The sequence below is a fragment of the Stegodyphus dumicola genome, chromosome 1, assembly GCF_044657685.1.
Source record: "Stegodyphus dumicola isolate Sdum_Otavi_A_Nest chromosome 1, ASM4465768v1".
Classification (NCBI taxonomy): Eukaryota; Metazoa; Arthropoda; class Arachnida; order Araneae; family Eresidae; genus Stegodyphus; species Stegodyphus dumicola.
Window position 1 is genome coordinate 283,371,983 of NC_140768.1, and position 16,472 is coordinate 283,388,454.

A 16,472-nucleotide genomic window follows, 5' to 3' on the forward strand; every position below is an offset into this window, starting at 1 on the left:
TTACCCCTGTACCACACCTCACAGGAGACTGGATTTCATGAGAAATGAGACTTGGCTGTGTCATGTGACCCCCGAATCAAAGCAGAAGCTGCTGTAGTGGTGACATAAGTCATACCAAAGAAGAGTGAAATTCAAACGGACATTCTTAATCTTCAAGTTTACAACAATTCTTAAACAGACTACCTTAACCACAGGCTCAAACCAACAGGAAAAGCTTGTCAGTAAGTCAATGTGTGAGCATTTTTGCAACTTAGAAAATACGCATGTAACGCGTACTTTTTTGAATTAACCATCACAGACACACATAACTTTATTAATGTTTAATTGTTAAAATCCACAAGTCCATAAATATAAAAAACTCAATAATTAAAAACGGTTCTTATAAATTATACACATATTTAATTAGAATTTTCATTTCATCACTCAAGCAGAAGTATCGCTAAATCTATTAATACATTAGAGAAGCAAATATTTAAAATTATGAAGTTATAGAGGAAATTAGGATCCATAAAAAAGTACATCTTTGAGGTTTTTTGATTCTGATTTCTATAGGGAAATAATAATAATAATAATAATAATAACCAGATAGAGACAAGAAATACACATACAATCATCAACAAAAATACTTATAATTCATTTATAAATTGCAAATGTAAAGATTTATAAGAAGCATGCTCAATAAGCTTAAATTCTGAATTAGATAGTCCATTTTTATAACATGGCTCTTCATTTGTCTCCATGTTTACTTTAATTCAATGAGAGCATCTTCAAAGAGTTCTTGTACCTAAATTTGATAGAAATAGTGTCTGATTTTTTTTTCTTTTCTTAAATAATAGAAAATATTGTTTTGGAGGTTGCATTTGAATGAGGCATTTTTTTACTATGGCAGCATCCAGAAACATTGAGTTTTTAATTTTTTGAAACAGAAATTGGAAAATTTGAGCTCAATTAAAAATTAAATAAAATAGCACTTGGTTTGTATAACATCTGTTTCATAGTCTTTTATGAAGAGCATTGATTTTCAGTTTCATAGCATTAATTTCTTTATGACTTTGAGAAAATAATGCTGCTTACTACTGTTTTCTTATGCCATGCACAACTGAAAAATCCTCCTTACTAGTACAATGTTCATGATTTACAAAAACTTTAGATACTCTAATGCATGGAAATTCTGTAGAATATGAGCTTTTAAATTTTTGATTTTATGATTTTAGCTTAGTCTTCTGTGGCAGCATGATATATCAACTTAAAAAATTTCCAGTTTACTTACAACTCAAAAGAAGCTGTAATTAAACTGGAAGTATTAGATGTTGCAGTTACCGTATTTGACGGTATATAAGACGCACATTTTTTTCCCTAAATTTGGTCTCAAAAAAGTTACCTGCGTCTTATACGTGAAGGACACAGGTTAACTTTCAATACTGAATGCTATTTTTAGCCCGGATAAAGGTCTAGACACACATAACTTTTTCTACATCTGCCATAATTATTTTGTGCATGTGTGAAATATCTATCGCCAAAAAGTGCCAAAGCTCGAAGCTGATGTCGAAGTTCGACGGTCACATTACGTCTATGGAGCCTTTCCTTCTTTACATAGACTTTACATAGGTTTACTTCTTTACATAGGTTAAGCTATACAGTCAAAAGTCTTTAATCCGGACATCCACAATCCGGAATGATAGACTTTCTTTGACTCAGCCGACACATGTGTCAGTATCGGTGCTACTCTGTATAAACGTGTCGGTATCGGTGCTTAAAACTATTTGTTTTAAAAAAATACCCTGGAAAATATGACTACAGGAAACAAGAGGTTAAGCTATACAGTCAAAAGTCTTTAATCCGGACATCCACAATCCGGAATGATAGACTTTCTTTGACTCAGCCGACACATGTGTCAGTATCGGTGCTACTCTGTATAAACGTGTCGGTATCGGTGCTTAAAACTATTTGTTTTAAAAAAATACCCTGGAAAATATGACTACAGGAAACAAGAGGTTAAGCTATACAGTCAAAAGTCTTTAATCCGGACATCCATAATCCGGAATGATCTATAATCCGGAATTCAAAGCTACAAACTTTCTGTGCATGCGTAAATGCATTAATGCATTTACGCATGTGCATAATACGTTTACGCATGCGCGTTTAATGTATAATGGATGGTATAAGCTAAGCTAAAATTATCTAATTATCTATTTCAGTTAATGTTGCAGATTGCGTTGTTCCTTAATCTTCTAATTGGATCTAGCTTATTATTTTTTGCAGACTGTTAGAGCAATTTTATAAAATTAAGCTTGAACTTTCGATCATGTCAAAAAGAATTTCTGATTCTGGAGCTACCAAAGAATCTACAAAGCAAAAGCATGTTCCGATGTCCATCAAACAAAAAGTGGAATTGCTACAAAAAATGGATAAAGGCATATCCTTTCATTCTCTAATCATTCCAAAATATGTTTATCAATTTCATGCTGCTCTGCCGAGGGGGGGGGGACGTTGCAGCGCGCAATGAACTGGAAGTTGATCTGTCAGCACAATCCTTATCTTCAGGGCAGATGTTTTTATTTTATTTGGCTTATAATTCCTTACTAAATGTAGTATTTCATTTCGATGTACTCTGTCTTTGATATGATTTAAATCAAATTCCTCGTCATTATAAATATCACAAATACACATCAAATAGTTTTCTGGTTGCAATTTTCTAATTTCGACTATGCGTAACGTATGCTTTATGCATGCACACGTTAAAAGAAATATTTAATAAAGTAAACAAATAAATATTAAGCTTTTTTTTGTAAATTTTGATACCCTTTAGATCATAATTGCTCTTTATTTCATAAATTACAGTTTCATATTTTTAATTTTATAATTTCTGCATGCCATCTTACCAGATTTAAACTCATGATCTATAATTCGGAAAAACCGATAATCCGGAATCGCCGAAGTCCCGACGAGTCCAGATTAAAGACTTTTGACTGTACAATTCAGTATAATCTAGGAGTGTTAAATTATGCCAAAGTGCATGGAAACAGAGCAGCAGCAAGGCATTTGGTTCACCAAGTACCGAAAAAATGATACGTACTTGGCGACTGCAGGAAGATCAACTGAAGACTGCTAGAAAACAAAAACATAACCTTCGATACCCAGCTCCATCTTGGCCTCAAGCATATTTCATGACAGGCAACGTTTTCCTTGAATCTGTGTTTTTTGTTGTTTCTGCTTTATTTTGTATTATGTTTAATTGTTTGCCGTTCATTCATTTACTCATTATTGAAATTTACATATCTTGTTCAAAATAGCTTGCTGTTTTTTAATTTTCCTTAATAAAAATATGTTTGGTAATTGCATTCAATGATTGTTTATTTGGCTTTTATGAAATGTGAGAACTAAAAGAAACCACATTTTAAGTTACTGTGGTACCCTGCTGTCTCACGGACTATTGAAACTTTTTTTCCTTGTGTGTGGCCTTCTAAATAAGGGTGCATCTTATATGTCAGTGCATCTTATATGCCGTCAAATACGGTAATTAATTTGCCATAATATAACCAAATGGGATCTGCAGGGTAAACAAGCCTTTCACTGCTGGATACTTGAATGTGTCAGAATTTGCTGAATTACAATTGGTTATTCTTTAAAATCAGCAAGATCATCAACTTGACACCTGATGCATGATGTAATGAGCATTTCACCAATCATTGGAAGAATAAGTTGGCTTTGTTTTGAGTACCACTTCTGACCACCAGAAGTTAGGACTTTCTTTCCACAAGAAAATCAGTTTTCCAAAAGTAAAATATCACTACATTTATATTATTACATAGTTAATTTAAAATGGTAATCCTGAAAAACTGAAATTCCATTTTACTGATTTTAATATCTTACTTACAAAGATATGAGAAGAGTTGATACATTTATGAATTGAAAATACCATCAAATGATTATTTATTTGCATGCTTATAAATCACTGTTTTAAATTTGTTTTAAAATAAATACAATAATAAATTTCACAGCCCATTTTATTTAAAATTGATGATGCTGGAAACTGGTACGTTCAGTAAAAATACACAGGATACGTTTAGAGAAATTATAATGAACAAGCAAAGAAACTTACTCCTCAACAGCTTTTATTTTATCATCAGCATGTTGCTTTACCATTTCTAGTTTATCTTTTTGTAATATCTCATTGTTTTCCCTTATTTGTTTTTCGTTGAATAATGCAATCTTTAGCCTACATTTTGCATCCTAAAGAAGAATATTCATATCTTTTAAAATCTAAAGTTTGCATTATTTTTTTAACAATATTACAATTTATACACTAACATTTTTACAAAATACATAAATATAAAATATGGCACAGAGAGACAGACTTTTTATCATAACAATTCATATTTACTTGTGTTTTAATAATCATAAAGATAAAAAATACTTTTATGAAGACTTTAAAAAAGTACTTCGGGGGGGGGGGATAGTAATTTTAATAACATTTTCAGTACTTCTTATCTCTAGCATGAAAACTTTAATGTATTTTATAGCTCACAATGCAAATTACTAACTTACATGAAGTTTCTTTTGCACATCATGGAGCTTTGTTTCCAAAGATCGCATCTTACTTTCATGTTCAGAAAGGGCAACAGTTTCATTTAACGAAACTACTCTTAGCTTTTCTTCTAATTCCTTTGCTTTATTCTAACAAACATAGAGAAAAAAAAAGTTACTAGTTATATAACCATAAGATTATGCAAGCTCAAGTTTTAAAAAATTTTCTATCTAGCACAATCTGCTTGAAAAAGTAAGCAATTTATAAATTAGAAAAATACAATTAAAAACAATAAAAGCTTGGAATAATTTGCAGCAAAAAATGCAGTGAGACGGTGAAAACTCCATTCCAGAGAAACAGATTTTGAAAATAAAATATTTCAAGATGTACAGTTTAAAAAGATGTGTTTGTTATTGGAAAACTTTTGCCAGCTAAAAAGCATTTTTTTTTTTAAATAAAGGACCAAACAGTATACATTTGTTACAAGCTTTCATTAAGTTATGCTTCAGAATAACACTGAATTAAAAAAAGAGGGGGAAATTTAGCAACAGAAATTAAAATTTATATATTGAAAAAATAATATACAATTAAAATAAAATAAAGGGTGAGTAAAAAGACTTTCTTTGATTAAAAAAAATACTACACAAAAACTATTATAATTAGACATATATGCCTTTTTTTTTTGGAAATGTATGTCTAATTATCAAAGAATTTATTGGAAATTTATTATTAGTATTATCATTATTTGGAAATATCTGTCTAATTACAATATTTTTGGAAATATTAATTGCAGTAATTAAGCTTTTTTATGAACAGTACTACATTAATAAATTTCAACATGTGCTTTCTTTGTAGCTTGGAGAATGTCAAGTTGGCATTCCAATTTTTGCTGCATGTTCTTCAATATTTGCTATTTGAGAATATATGTCAGTTTTCTCATTTGATTAATGAACTTCATCAATACAATACTTACCCACTTCAATCAGTGAAGTGACACGGCAAATCTGGACAGAACTTCATGAACAGAATGTGGAGCCAATATGAGATGGCTTAAGTAATATACTGACAATACCATTTTAATCCTGCTCCTCTGGACTGGGCATTTAGTAGAACACAAACACTTGACACTCTAATGTACAGTTTTCAAGTGAAGCCTTTGCTGTTTAGTACTGGAAGATATTGTCTTATTGAACAATTGTTTGACTTGTTTGGAATTATTTCCAGATTTGAGAAACTACTGAATGATCAATTTTCTCCCCCCCAAAAAAACGTTATCTTTGATTGAATGTTCCACTTCAATGCCAACAGCACACTAATGCTCACTATTTGCTGCCGGTCTTCTTTCAGCAATAGAAACAATCATAAAGAATGATTCTACAGAAATTCTAAATGTTTCAAATCAGCATTTAAATGCACCTTGTGGTGTAGTGGCCAAAACCGCTATGCAAACCCTGGGTTGTGACATCAGGTTCAAAACAAAACACAGCATAAATATTTTATTGAATGAAAAAAAAAAAAAAAAAAAATTGGCTACATACCATTTGACAACAGAGAAACTTACTATTTTAAAAAATCAAATTCTATACATTTTACATGCGAGAGCAATTTGTGGCTCTCGAGCTTGCGTTTTTTAACATTGCCATTGATTTAATTTTTTTTAATAAAGACTATTTTAATAACTATTGAAAACGTATTTGTAAGTTAAAAAAATAATAATAATTTTCAGCTTATTCTCACGAGACATCCTTGTCCATATTAATCTTCAGTCTCTTCTTCTTTTATGTGACCTTATCACAACTCATAAAGAAATCATAAGGAAATCCTCATAAAGAAATTTTTCTTGACTATGGAAGGAAAAATTCTAAATACATTTCACTGCTTTTAAAACACAAGTGGTAACCATTTAAGTGATAATAGAGAAGCCAGCTACATTACCCTGCACTTATTTCTAGATAACAAAAATGCAAAAATACAACAAAAAGATTTAAATTTTCAATCTACACAAGGTACCTTTTCAGTTTACAAAATGCTAATACTTAACATTTGATTCTAACCATTTTGAAAATGAAACACACTATGCAAACAAATTTACATCTACAAAAATATAATTCCAAAACGCTACAAAAATCATTTTTCAAACAACAGTTTACAGAACAAAAAGGACTGGCTCCTCCATATACTTCATATGCTAAAGTTTCTGCTGTCCGTAGATCTGCTCTCGAATAATCAATCACTGAAATAAGACACTCTTCAACATTTACAATTATATTTGGATGAGGTCCCAATTTCTTTTTCTTGACTTTATGATTTGTCAGTTCATCCAAAGAAAACTCGCCAATGACTGGTAATGTCTCCTTATACATTGCACGCCATATAGCATATGCATTTGATTCAGCATTATAATTGAACATCATTTTTAGAGCAAGGTTATTTGGAAGCAATTTTTCAGAAGAAAACGTCTTCATAGAAGTGGGTTTTTCGAATATCGAATTCTGCAGACCTTGTGTTCCTTCAGTATGCGATATAATAAATTTTGTTTGGTGTTGAAGATTATCATAAGTTTCTGTTGCTTGTGCTTCCGGGAATTCTGCTGGCGAAACATCCGCAAGGATAGACCTTTCTTCTAAACTGATGTCTGCAATTTTGATTGCCTCCTCCGTAATACTGGTTAACTTCCTTTCTTCCGAATGCTCATTATTGACGGCCCTTTCACCTTCTCTTTCTTTTCTTCCGATCTGAATCTAAGTCTTTTGCACTCGCTCTCTCTAAACTCCTGCGCGCATGTGCCTGACTACGAGTCTCCACAGCATTCAAGAGAACCGGTCGTTCCCTAATTTCCTCAAGCAACTGTGCAGTTTTATTCCCTAACAAATAGTACTCTTTATCTAACTCTATCGGAATAACTGCTGCCTTTGTGGTGACCACACCAAAATCACCTTCAATGGTGACTTTCGCCAAAGGTAAACATTTACATTCTGTATCTAAAGGCTGTTTCACCCATACAGTTTCCCCTAATAAGTCACTAGTACTATTACACAGATCTATACCAGCTCCAGTATCTCTCAGATATTCTCTCTCTATCCCATTAATTACTGCTTTCTTAAAATACGGCTCAAAACATTTTCCTAAACTCTCCGTTCCTAGATTATTCACCGGATTAGAATTATTCTTTTCCAGCGATGGACAGTTAGGTCGGATATGTCCGTCCTTTCCACATAGCTAACACCTTATTTTCCACTGTTTCTCGAAACCTGCTTCATTGAAAAATTGCTTTTTTTTAGGAGCCTCCACTTTTCTATGCTCCTCTGATTTAATTCTTTGATGACCACTACTTTTCTGATTATAACTACAGTTAGAATTTACATACCAGTCTCTATCTTTCTCAAATGGTTTCTATACCCCGCTCTCTGTTCTAACTTCCTCGTATCCCTTCGCAAAGCCTCATACTTGTCGCATTTCTCTGCTAAAATGGATGCTGTTTTAAATTCTTCCCAATTGTCTAAATAGTGCTCTCTTATTTCTAGAGGGACTCGCCGCTTAATTTGCTCAGTGAGCATAAGTTCCTTAAGACTTTCAAAATCTTGAACTTCTACTGAATCCAACCAATTCTCTAAATACACTCTCAATTCAATACACTAAATCCACCCATAACATTCTGTTTTTTCTAGAATGTTCTTCAAATTTTGTTTTTAGTGCCCAAGAACTAAGCTTGAATCTCTACATTAATAATTTCTTAACATGCTGATAATCTTCCCCTTTATCTGCTGGTTCTCTCACTATTAACTGGGCTACATCATGAGGTAATAAAGGAATTAATTGCGAGACCCAATCAATCTCATTAACGTTCTCTTTTTGAGCTTGTTTCTCAAACAGCATAAAGATTAATGAAATATCTATATTACTCGGTTCAAAACATGGTACTAGATCTTTCAAATTAACCTTTTTTTCTCTAGATTGTTCAACTTTCGAAACCGTGGAAGCTAGGCTATTAGTCTGAACCACATTCATCAGTTTTAACCTTTCCAATTAAAAAACTCGCTCCCGCTCCCGTTAAGCTCTCTCTTGTTCCTGTTCCCGCTCTGCTCTCTCTTGTTCCTGTTCTGATCTCTCTTGTTCCTGTTCTGATCTCTCTTGTTCCCGCTCTGCTCTCTCTTGCTCCCGTTCTGCTCTCTCTAGTTCTGCTATTTCTTCTGCTTTTCTCTGCTCAGCCGCAGACCAAATTCTTGCCGCGTATTCTTTCGCAGCTTCTTCTTCATAGTCCTCGGCATTTAGAATAGCCTGCCTAATTTCTCTTCCTCTATTTGCCTGAGACACATTTGTTTCAAACTCCTCCGCTAACTCCAATAGCAGAGTTTTAGTAAATTTCCTCATATACTCACCCATTATGGAAAATTAAAGAAAAATAACCTACCCCGAAAAACAATAACACAAAAACAACAATCTCTCCAAAATTGAATAATTCCCTAACAACTCTGAATACAAATTGCCTTACAACACTTAATGATAATACCTATGCCTATAAACAAAGCGTATATAAAAAAATGCCAATTAAGAGGCAACCTTTTCCTGCTCTATATCCAAAATAAGCCTAGTCTCGAATAACTGGCATAACTTCTCCAAAATCACAAAAATGGTAGTCACCAATTTTGAAGATGCCTTCGATTGACTCTCCTGGCACTACTTGGATAATCTTCCGGGAAATTTCACTATTTTGCGGCACTAGATCACACTTCCTCCGGCGTTCCCTTCTGACACACTGTCACTTGTCACTGAAGAGGCTTCCCCACGCGAACTGTCCTTGCACGCAAAATTAGATCGTTCTTGAAGAGAAGAAAGTCTTTACTGTTCACATAAAACTCAAGTGCACAGGCGAAAAAGTCATTTCCTAAATTTACTCTCAGGAACAATCCCTAAAAGCTGCCACCAACTTTTAATATTTACTGCTGTGGTGTATTGGCCGAAACCGCTCTGCAAACCCTGGGTTGTGACATCAGGTTCAAAACAAAACACAGCATAAAAATTTTATTGAATGAAAAAAAAAAAAAAAAAAAATGGCTACATACCATTTGACAAGATAGAAACTTACTATTTTCAAAAATCAAATTCTATACATTTTACGTGCGAGAGCAATTTGTGGCCCTCGAGCTTGCGTTTTTTAACATTGACAACGATTTAATTATTTTAATAGACTATTTTAATAACTATTGAAAACGTATTTGTAAGTTAAAAAAAATAATAATTTTCAGCTTATTCTCACGAGACATCCTTGTCCATATTAATCTTCAGTCTCTTCTTCTTTTATGTGACCTTATCACAACCTTATCAAACCCTTCAGAATGGTGGCATCTTCAAAAATTGCCTAATTAAAATATGCTCAGACAATCATTCATGATTGGCTGTAACATACGATATCTGCTTATTGTCATGTGTACCCACAGCGATTTTCAGCCTATTAAACTAATTCAACTATGCTTTCAAAAATTTAAATTTCATTGCATACTTAATTTTTGGAAGGCAGTTTACTGAAAGATGTATAACTGACTCATGAACTCGTGCTAGTTTCCTAGCAATAATTTTTAATTATTTAAAGAAAGTGAAATCATCTATTTTGAAACATTCAACCAACTTGACATTTCTACAGCTGTCTAACCTGACAGCTCTCCACCTCAAAGATTCTCCCAGGTAATATTTTGGCATAATATAACTGCCTTAATTTAATGTGCTTAGATCAAACCCTGAATTACAGAAAGTTTGCAAGGAAATGTACTCAACAATTATGTTCGCACCTGCGAGCGCAGAGCCCTGGTGAGAAAAAATTGTTACTGTCAGTCAACAAGAGTACGAGATGGAGTAGGTTTAATAAATGAGTGTCTTTACATTGAGTGCCAGTTTTGAGTGCCAATGAGTCTATAACAATATTATCTTTGAGAAAGTGAACTGCCCAACATATTGGTTCTTAAGCTGGAAATAATTATAAATGAGAATCGTCTTCAAAGTGTATGTGGATTTGAAGGGTGTGACAATTTCTGGATCCGAGAAAAGAATATTCAGCAGTCAAGTAGTGTGATAATTTACTGAATTTACTGTTTGAATTATTTGAGATTTAATTTGAGCTAATATCTAAAAGTACTGTTGTGAACTTTGTTGTATTTCTTACAAATTTGAGTTGTGTCAGAACTAAAAATGTTTAAAGGTGCAGTTAAAAAGGATTTAAGGCTTATAGCCTTTGAAATAGGAGTTGAGCTAACAGATAAAATGACAGCTTTAAAATTAAACACAGCCATGAAAAACAGTGATCCGTATAAATCTGATCCAGATTCTGTGAATGAAATTGCAAACATGATTATTGAGAGGAGAAAATCTGAGGAATCCAAACAATTAGAGCTTGAGAAAATTAAGTTAGAACATTCTAAAGCAGAGTTAGAGTTGGTTAAAATGCACGCGAAAATAAAATCAGATGTTCCTAAAATCAAAAGTAATAATGAATCATTGGACACTCTTATAAAAAGCATTCGTACTTTAACTATGAAAATACCTACTGTTTTGGCCTCCTCGGTGATTGCGGTGATTTGTGCCCAGAGGGCGCACCGCACAAAAGGTTAGTTGCATTACAGAACGTAAGGGAAGCGGACACGCCAAAAATGTCGGGCGTATTACCGCTAATTGAGGTAATTGCATCGTATCTGTCAGGTGGCAGAAAACTAGTATGATGTATCAATTCACATGCCAGGTGGCAGAATATGTCTATCATGTACATGCCAGGAGGCATAACGCTTGTAAATATGCCAGGTGGCATACGACTTGTAAATAAATTGTAAATAAATGTACAGTAAAATATCTTGGTGCAATAGATCAAGAAACACGCATCAACAACCTTCTGATCATTTGGATACGTACATTTTTTTCTGGTGACCCGGACGTGATTTGTGGAGATGAAGAATGGACGAAGAAAATTAGTGAGTTCATGACTGAAAATCCAGGATTTAACGCGAAGAAATTCGAGGTAGGCCCTTTTTCATTTTTCCAGTTTTGAATAGAATTGTTGAATAAAAATCTTGGTGATTATTATAGTTGATAGAATCTAATGGTAAAATGGAGGCTATGAATAAGGCAAAGAAGTTGCGTACGGTGACGCGTAACTTAACTACCAAGTTGATGAGTAAAATAGATTCTGCATTGTTAGAAGAGGGTGAAACCGCGGATGAGAAATTAAAAGAATTACTCGAAACGTTACTTGAAAAATCGCAGTTGTTGAAACAATACGATTCTGAGATTGAAAAACTTATAATTACGGAACAGGAGTTGGAAACAGAAGTAATTTCCGCGCAGGAATATCAGGAAAGAATTATAAGTTTTAAATGTAAAATTCAGGAAAAATTAAGAAAAAACGTGTGTAAAGTTGAATCTAGAAATTCTAGTGAGGAAACTATATTTCCGAAGTTGAAAACTTGTGAAGTTAATACTTTAAAATTGCCAAAATTAACGATTACAAAATATTACGGTGATCCTTGTTCTTGGCTTGAATTCTGGAATCAGTTTAGTAATTCCATTCACCAAAACGAAAGTCTCAGTTCGGTTGACAAGTTTTGTTATTTAAAATCGCTTTTGGGAGGTTTAGCTTTAAATGCTATTAGTGGATAAGTACACCTACAGTACCAGAAGGTTGAGGTTTTTTCCTTTTAATCTTTGGAGAGAGCATTTGTTTCTAAGGAAATACCGGAAAAATACAAAGGGGAAATTTTGTTGAATTTGTTAGGTGATAAGGCATCTAATATTATCACTTATATAGAGGAGAAAGATTTAATTAATTACACAAAAGTAAAAGAAAGAGTATTATGAGAATTTCAACCAACACCGTATTCATGTTTGGAGCAATTTAGAAAAGCATCCAGACTACAAAATGAAACTCATGTTCAGTTTGCTTTGCATTTAACTTCTATTTGGAACTATTATTTAAAACTGAGAGATGTAAAGGATTTTGAGCCATTAAATCAACTTATAATATCTGATAAAATTTATCAAACTCTTGATAAATAAACAGCAACTCATATTAATGTGAGACAAGGAGACAAGTGGTTTAAACCCAGTGAAAGCTCGTTAAAGAGGTGGATTTATTTTTCACATCTAAAGGAAAATCATTTGCTGCAAGTTCTAATAGTTAAAAGAGTTCTTCGAAAAATGTTTCGAAAGTATTTCTTTCAGATACTTCCTCTAATTGTGTGTTATGTAAAACTGAATATCACCATTTATCTAAATGTCCAAATTATCTAAAATTATCAGTGAATGATAGAGTGGAAGTAGTTAAAAATATCAATCTGTGCTTTAACTGCATGTTTAATAAACACTCTGTATCAAATTGCTCTTCAAAAATGTCTTGTTTCTGAAAAAAGAGGCATTATAAAACATTGCATTTTCCAAACCAAAATTCAAATGAAAATCGTAACATATGTAGAAAAAACAAACTAGCAATTAAAAGTGAGTCAGCAAATACTGTTCAAAGTTCAAGGCCATCAACAACCCTGGTGTGTGAAGATTGTAAGTTTCCTGAAGTAGAAGCTCAAGAGTTTTTACAAAGCTTAATATTCTTGAGTAATCATTCGAATAAAAAGAAAAATAAAGTGTTACGAAGTACCGCGATTTGTATTTTGACAGACGCAAATGGAAATGAATATAAATTACGATGCCTTTTGGATGGGGGAAGTGAATCCTGTCTATTAAGTAAAGAAATCGTAGATATCATGAAATTAAAAAAGGAAAAAGTAGATATAGTAGTTTGTGGCTTAAATGATTCATCTCTAAGAATAAAAACAAGAGTTAATGCGAATATTTGTAATGAAAATAAGAGTTATGTTAAAAATATAGATTTCTTGGTAGTTCCGAAAATAACGACAGACTTTATACCTTCACAGAGAGTAAACATTTTTCTTGAGAATTTTGGACATATAAAGTTAGCAGATGACAAGCTTAATATTCCTAAATGTATTGACTGTTTTGCTTGGCACAGAGGTATATTTACAGTTGCTACAACCAGGTCAAATTCGATTTGATAATTCTAACATCCTTCTGCAAAACAGTGTGTTTGGATTTTTTGTGTCTGGCAGTTATGTAACAAAAAAAGAGAGTGGGGTTCAATGTGGTATGATAAAAGATGAAACACATTTAGATAAAACACTAAAGCAATTTTGGGAACTTGAAAACATTGAGGCTACAAAAACGGGAAATAAAGAATTGGAATTCTGTGAAAAACATTTTAAAAACAACTATACCCGTGAAAAGAATGAGAAATACATAGTTAAAGAAAGTGCTGTTTAGAGAAGATCCAATGTGTTTAGGGAATTCGAAACAAATCGCTCTTAAAAGGTTGAACTCGTTTAAGCAAAGATGAAAATTACTTTTTATGTACTCAGATTTTCTACATGAATATAGTGAAGTATAGTATATATATTTCTACATATTATATTCCACACCTTGGGATTTATTACCCTGAGAAAAATTCGACACCTTTGAGAGTAGTGTTCAATGCTTCAACTGCAACATCAAAAGGTAATTCGCTGAATTCAATTCAGTGTAATGGTGGTGTAATTCAAGAGGACTTGTTTTCAATTATGGTACATTTCCGAAAACATATTTATGCTTTTACAGAGGATATCAGAAAGATGTACCGAATGATATCGATTTATCCTACTCAATGGCAGCTACAGAGAATTTTGTGGAAAGAGTCAATTAATGGTCCAGTTAAAACTTTTGAGTTGAACATGGTCACCTATAGCACAGTAAATGCACCTTTTTTAGCTATGAGAACATACATCAGCTTGCTATAGATGAGTGCACAAATTTTCTATTATCAGCTGCATTTCTACAGAGATTTTTACATGATGTATTTAATTATGGCAAAGCTCACTAGGGCTATCTGCCTAAGGGGAGGGATGCCTTCGTGGAGGACTTTCTAAGGAAAACTGGCTCGTATACACGTTACACATGGGGAAAACCACAAAAACACCCATGCAGCCAGCCTGTTCGTGGGATTCGAACCTCGGACTGAACTACCAGTGTTCAGCGACCTTACCGCTCGGCCGCTGGTGGGCCTGATTTTTACATGGATGATTTTTTTTTTCTTTTTATACATGGATGATGTGCTAACAGGGTCCAGTTCATTGAATCTGGCAAAAGAGCTACAGCATGAATTAATTGAGATTTTAAAAAGTGCAACTATGACTCTGCACAAATGGTGTAGCAACAATCCTGAGCTTGCAGTTAATGTTGATGATGAATACACATTTCAGCGTACAAATGAAGTTTCAGCTCTTGGTGTTTCCTGGAAAGCAGATAAAGATTGTTTTAATTTTAAAGTGAAAATAGAAAATGAGTGTGGAATTACTAAAAGGCAAGTTTTGTCAACAATAGTGAGAATCTTTGACCCACTTGGTTTATTGGGTCCCGTGATAGCTAAAGCTAAAACATTTCTTCAGAGACTATGGTTTTTGAAGCTGAATTGGGACGATCTTCTAGCTGAAAAAGAAGCCAAAAGAATGGCAATGGTTTTTCTCAGAACTGCCACATATATGTAATTTAGAAATTAACAGATGCATTCTTGTCGCAGAAGCAATTGTTATTGAGTTACATTGATTTTGTGACGCCTCCGAGTTAGCTTATGGAGCTGTAGTTTATTGTAGATCCATCTCCCAATATGGTGAAGTAGTAATAAGGCTTGTAAAAGTAAATCAAGAGATTTTCCTATAAAGCAAGTTATCATACCAAGATTAGAGTTATGCTCAGCTGTATTGCTTGCGAAGTTAATGACTCGAGTAATATCTGAAACTTAATGCGAATAATGTATTTTTCTGAAGTGACTCTACGATAGTCTTGTCTTGGCTGTGAAAGGAGCCCTGCTGCATGAAAGCGTTTGCTGCTAATCGAATTTCGGTGGTTCAAGAAATGACAGATGTGCGACAGTGGCAGTATGTTCCATCCGGTGAAAATCTGGCTGATATTATCTCGAGGGGATTTGACTCAATCAAGCTTGTCCAAAGTGAACTATGGTGGAAAGGTCCTGGTTACCTGATAAAGGATGAGTATCCATGCAAAGTGATTACTACTGAAGTTATTGTAAAAGATTTTCCTGATGAACTCAAAAAACTTAATGACTCTAAAATTTCACTTAATATAAAAGTCAATTATTTCCTAAGTGAATTCTTAAATTTGAGTAACAACTATGTTAAACTTTTGCATATTTTAAGTTTTATTTACAGGTTCTACAATAATTGCAAGGCTAAGAACAAGATTAGCGGTCCTCTTAGCAGTGAAGAAATTAAACATGCGGAATTAAAACTAATCAAAATCGTTCAAGAAGAAGAGTTAAAAAAGAATTGGCTAGTCTCCAGAAAGATGGTAAAGTGGTTCCAAATAGTAAGTTAAAAATTCCTTTTTAGATAAGGAAAATATTTTGCGAGTAGGAGGAAGACTAGCCAATAGTAAGTATAACTTTGAAAGAAAATTTCCTATAATATTGCCAAAAAACCATAGATTAACGATCTTAATGGCATAGATGATCCATAAAATACATGCACATTGGACCTCAAGGATTATTGTGTAATATTAGACAAAAAGTTTGGCCTTTAGGTGCTTGTAATGTTTGTCGGAAATTAGTCCATGACTGCGTGATTTGCTTTAAAGCAAAACCAGTCTCTAGTGAGCAGCTCATGGCCCATTTACTGCAAGAAAGAGTTACACCAAACTTCCCATTTAATTGTGTAGGAGTTGATTTTGAGTTGATTTTTGCGGGCCATTTATGATAAGGTACAAAAATCACAGGAAATGAGTTCTTAATAAAATATATTTATGCACTTTTGTTTGCTTTGTAACAAAGGCTTGTCATTTGGAGCTTGTTACAGACCTTTCTAGCAAGGCCTTTATCGCAGCATTAAAAAGATTTGTTAGCAGAAGA

At 33.3% G+C, this 16,472-nt stretch overlaps 1 protein-coding gene across 1 annotated transcript in view; it reads right to left on the minus strand.

Annotated features, from left to right (window-relative positions):
* Nucleotides 1–16,472, minus strand: part of LOC118195950 (uncharacterized) — a 162,321-nt gene that overhangs the window by 47,842 nt on the left and 98,007 nt on the right. The window contains exons 13-14 of the mRNA XM_035367293.2: nt 4,549–4,677; nt 4,103–4,233 (exon numbers count right to left, since the gene is read on the minus strand). Of these exons, the coding sequence (XP_035223184.1) occupies nt 4,103–4,233; nt 4,549–4,677 (260 nt within the window). The remainder of the gene's footprint in view (nt 1–4,102; nt 4,234–4,548; nt 4,678–16,472) is intronic.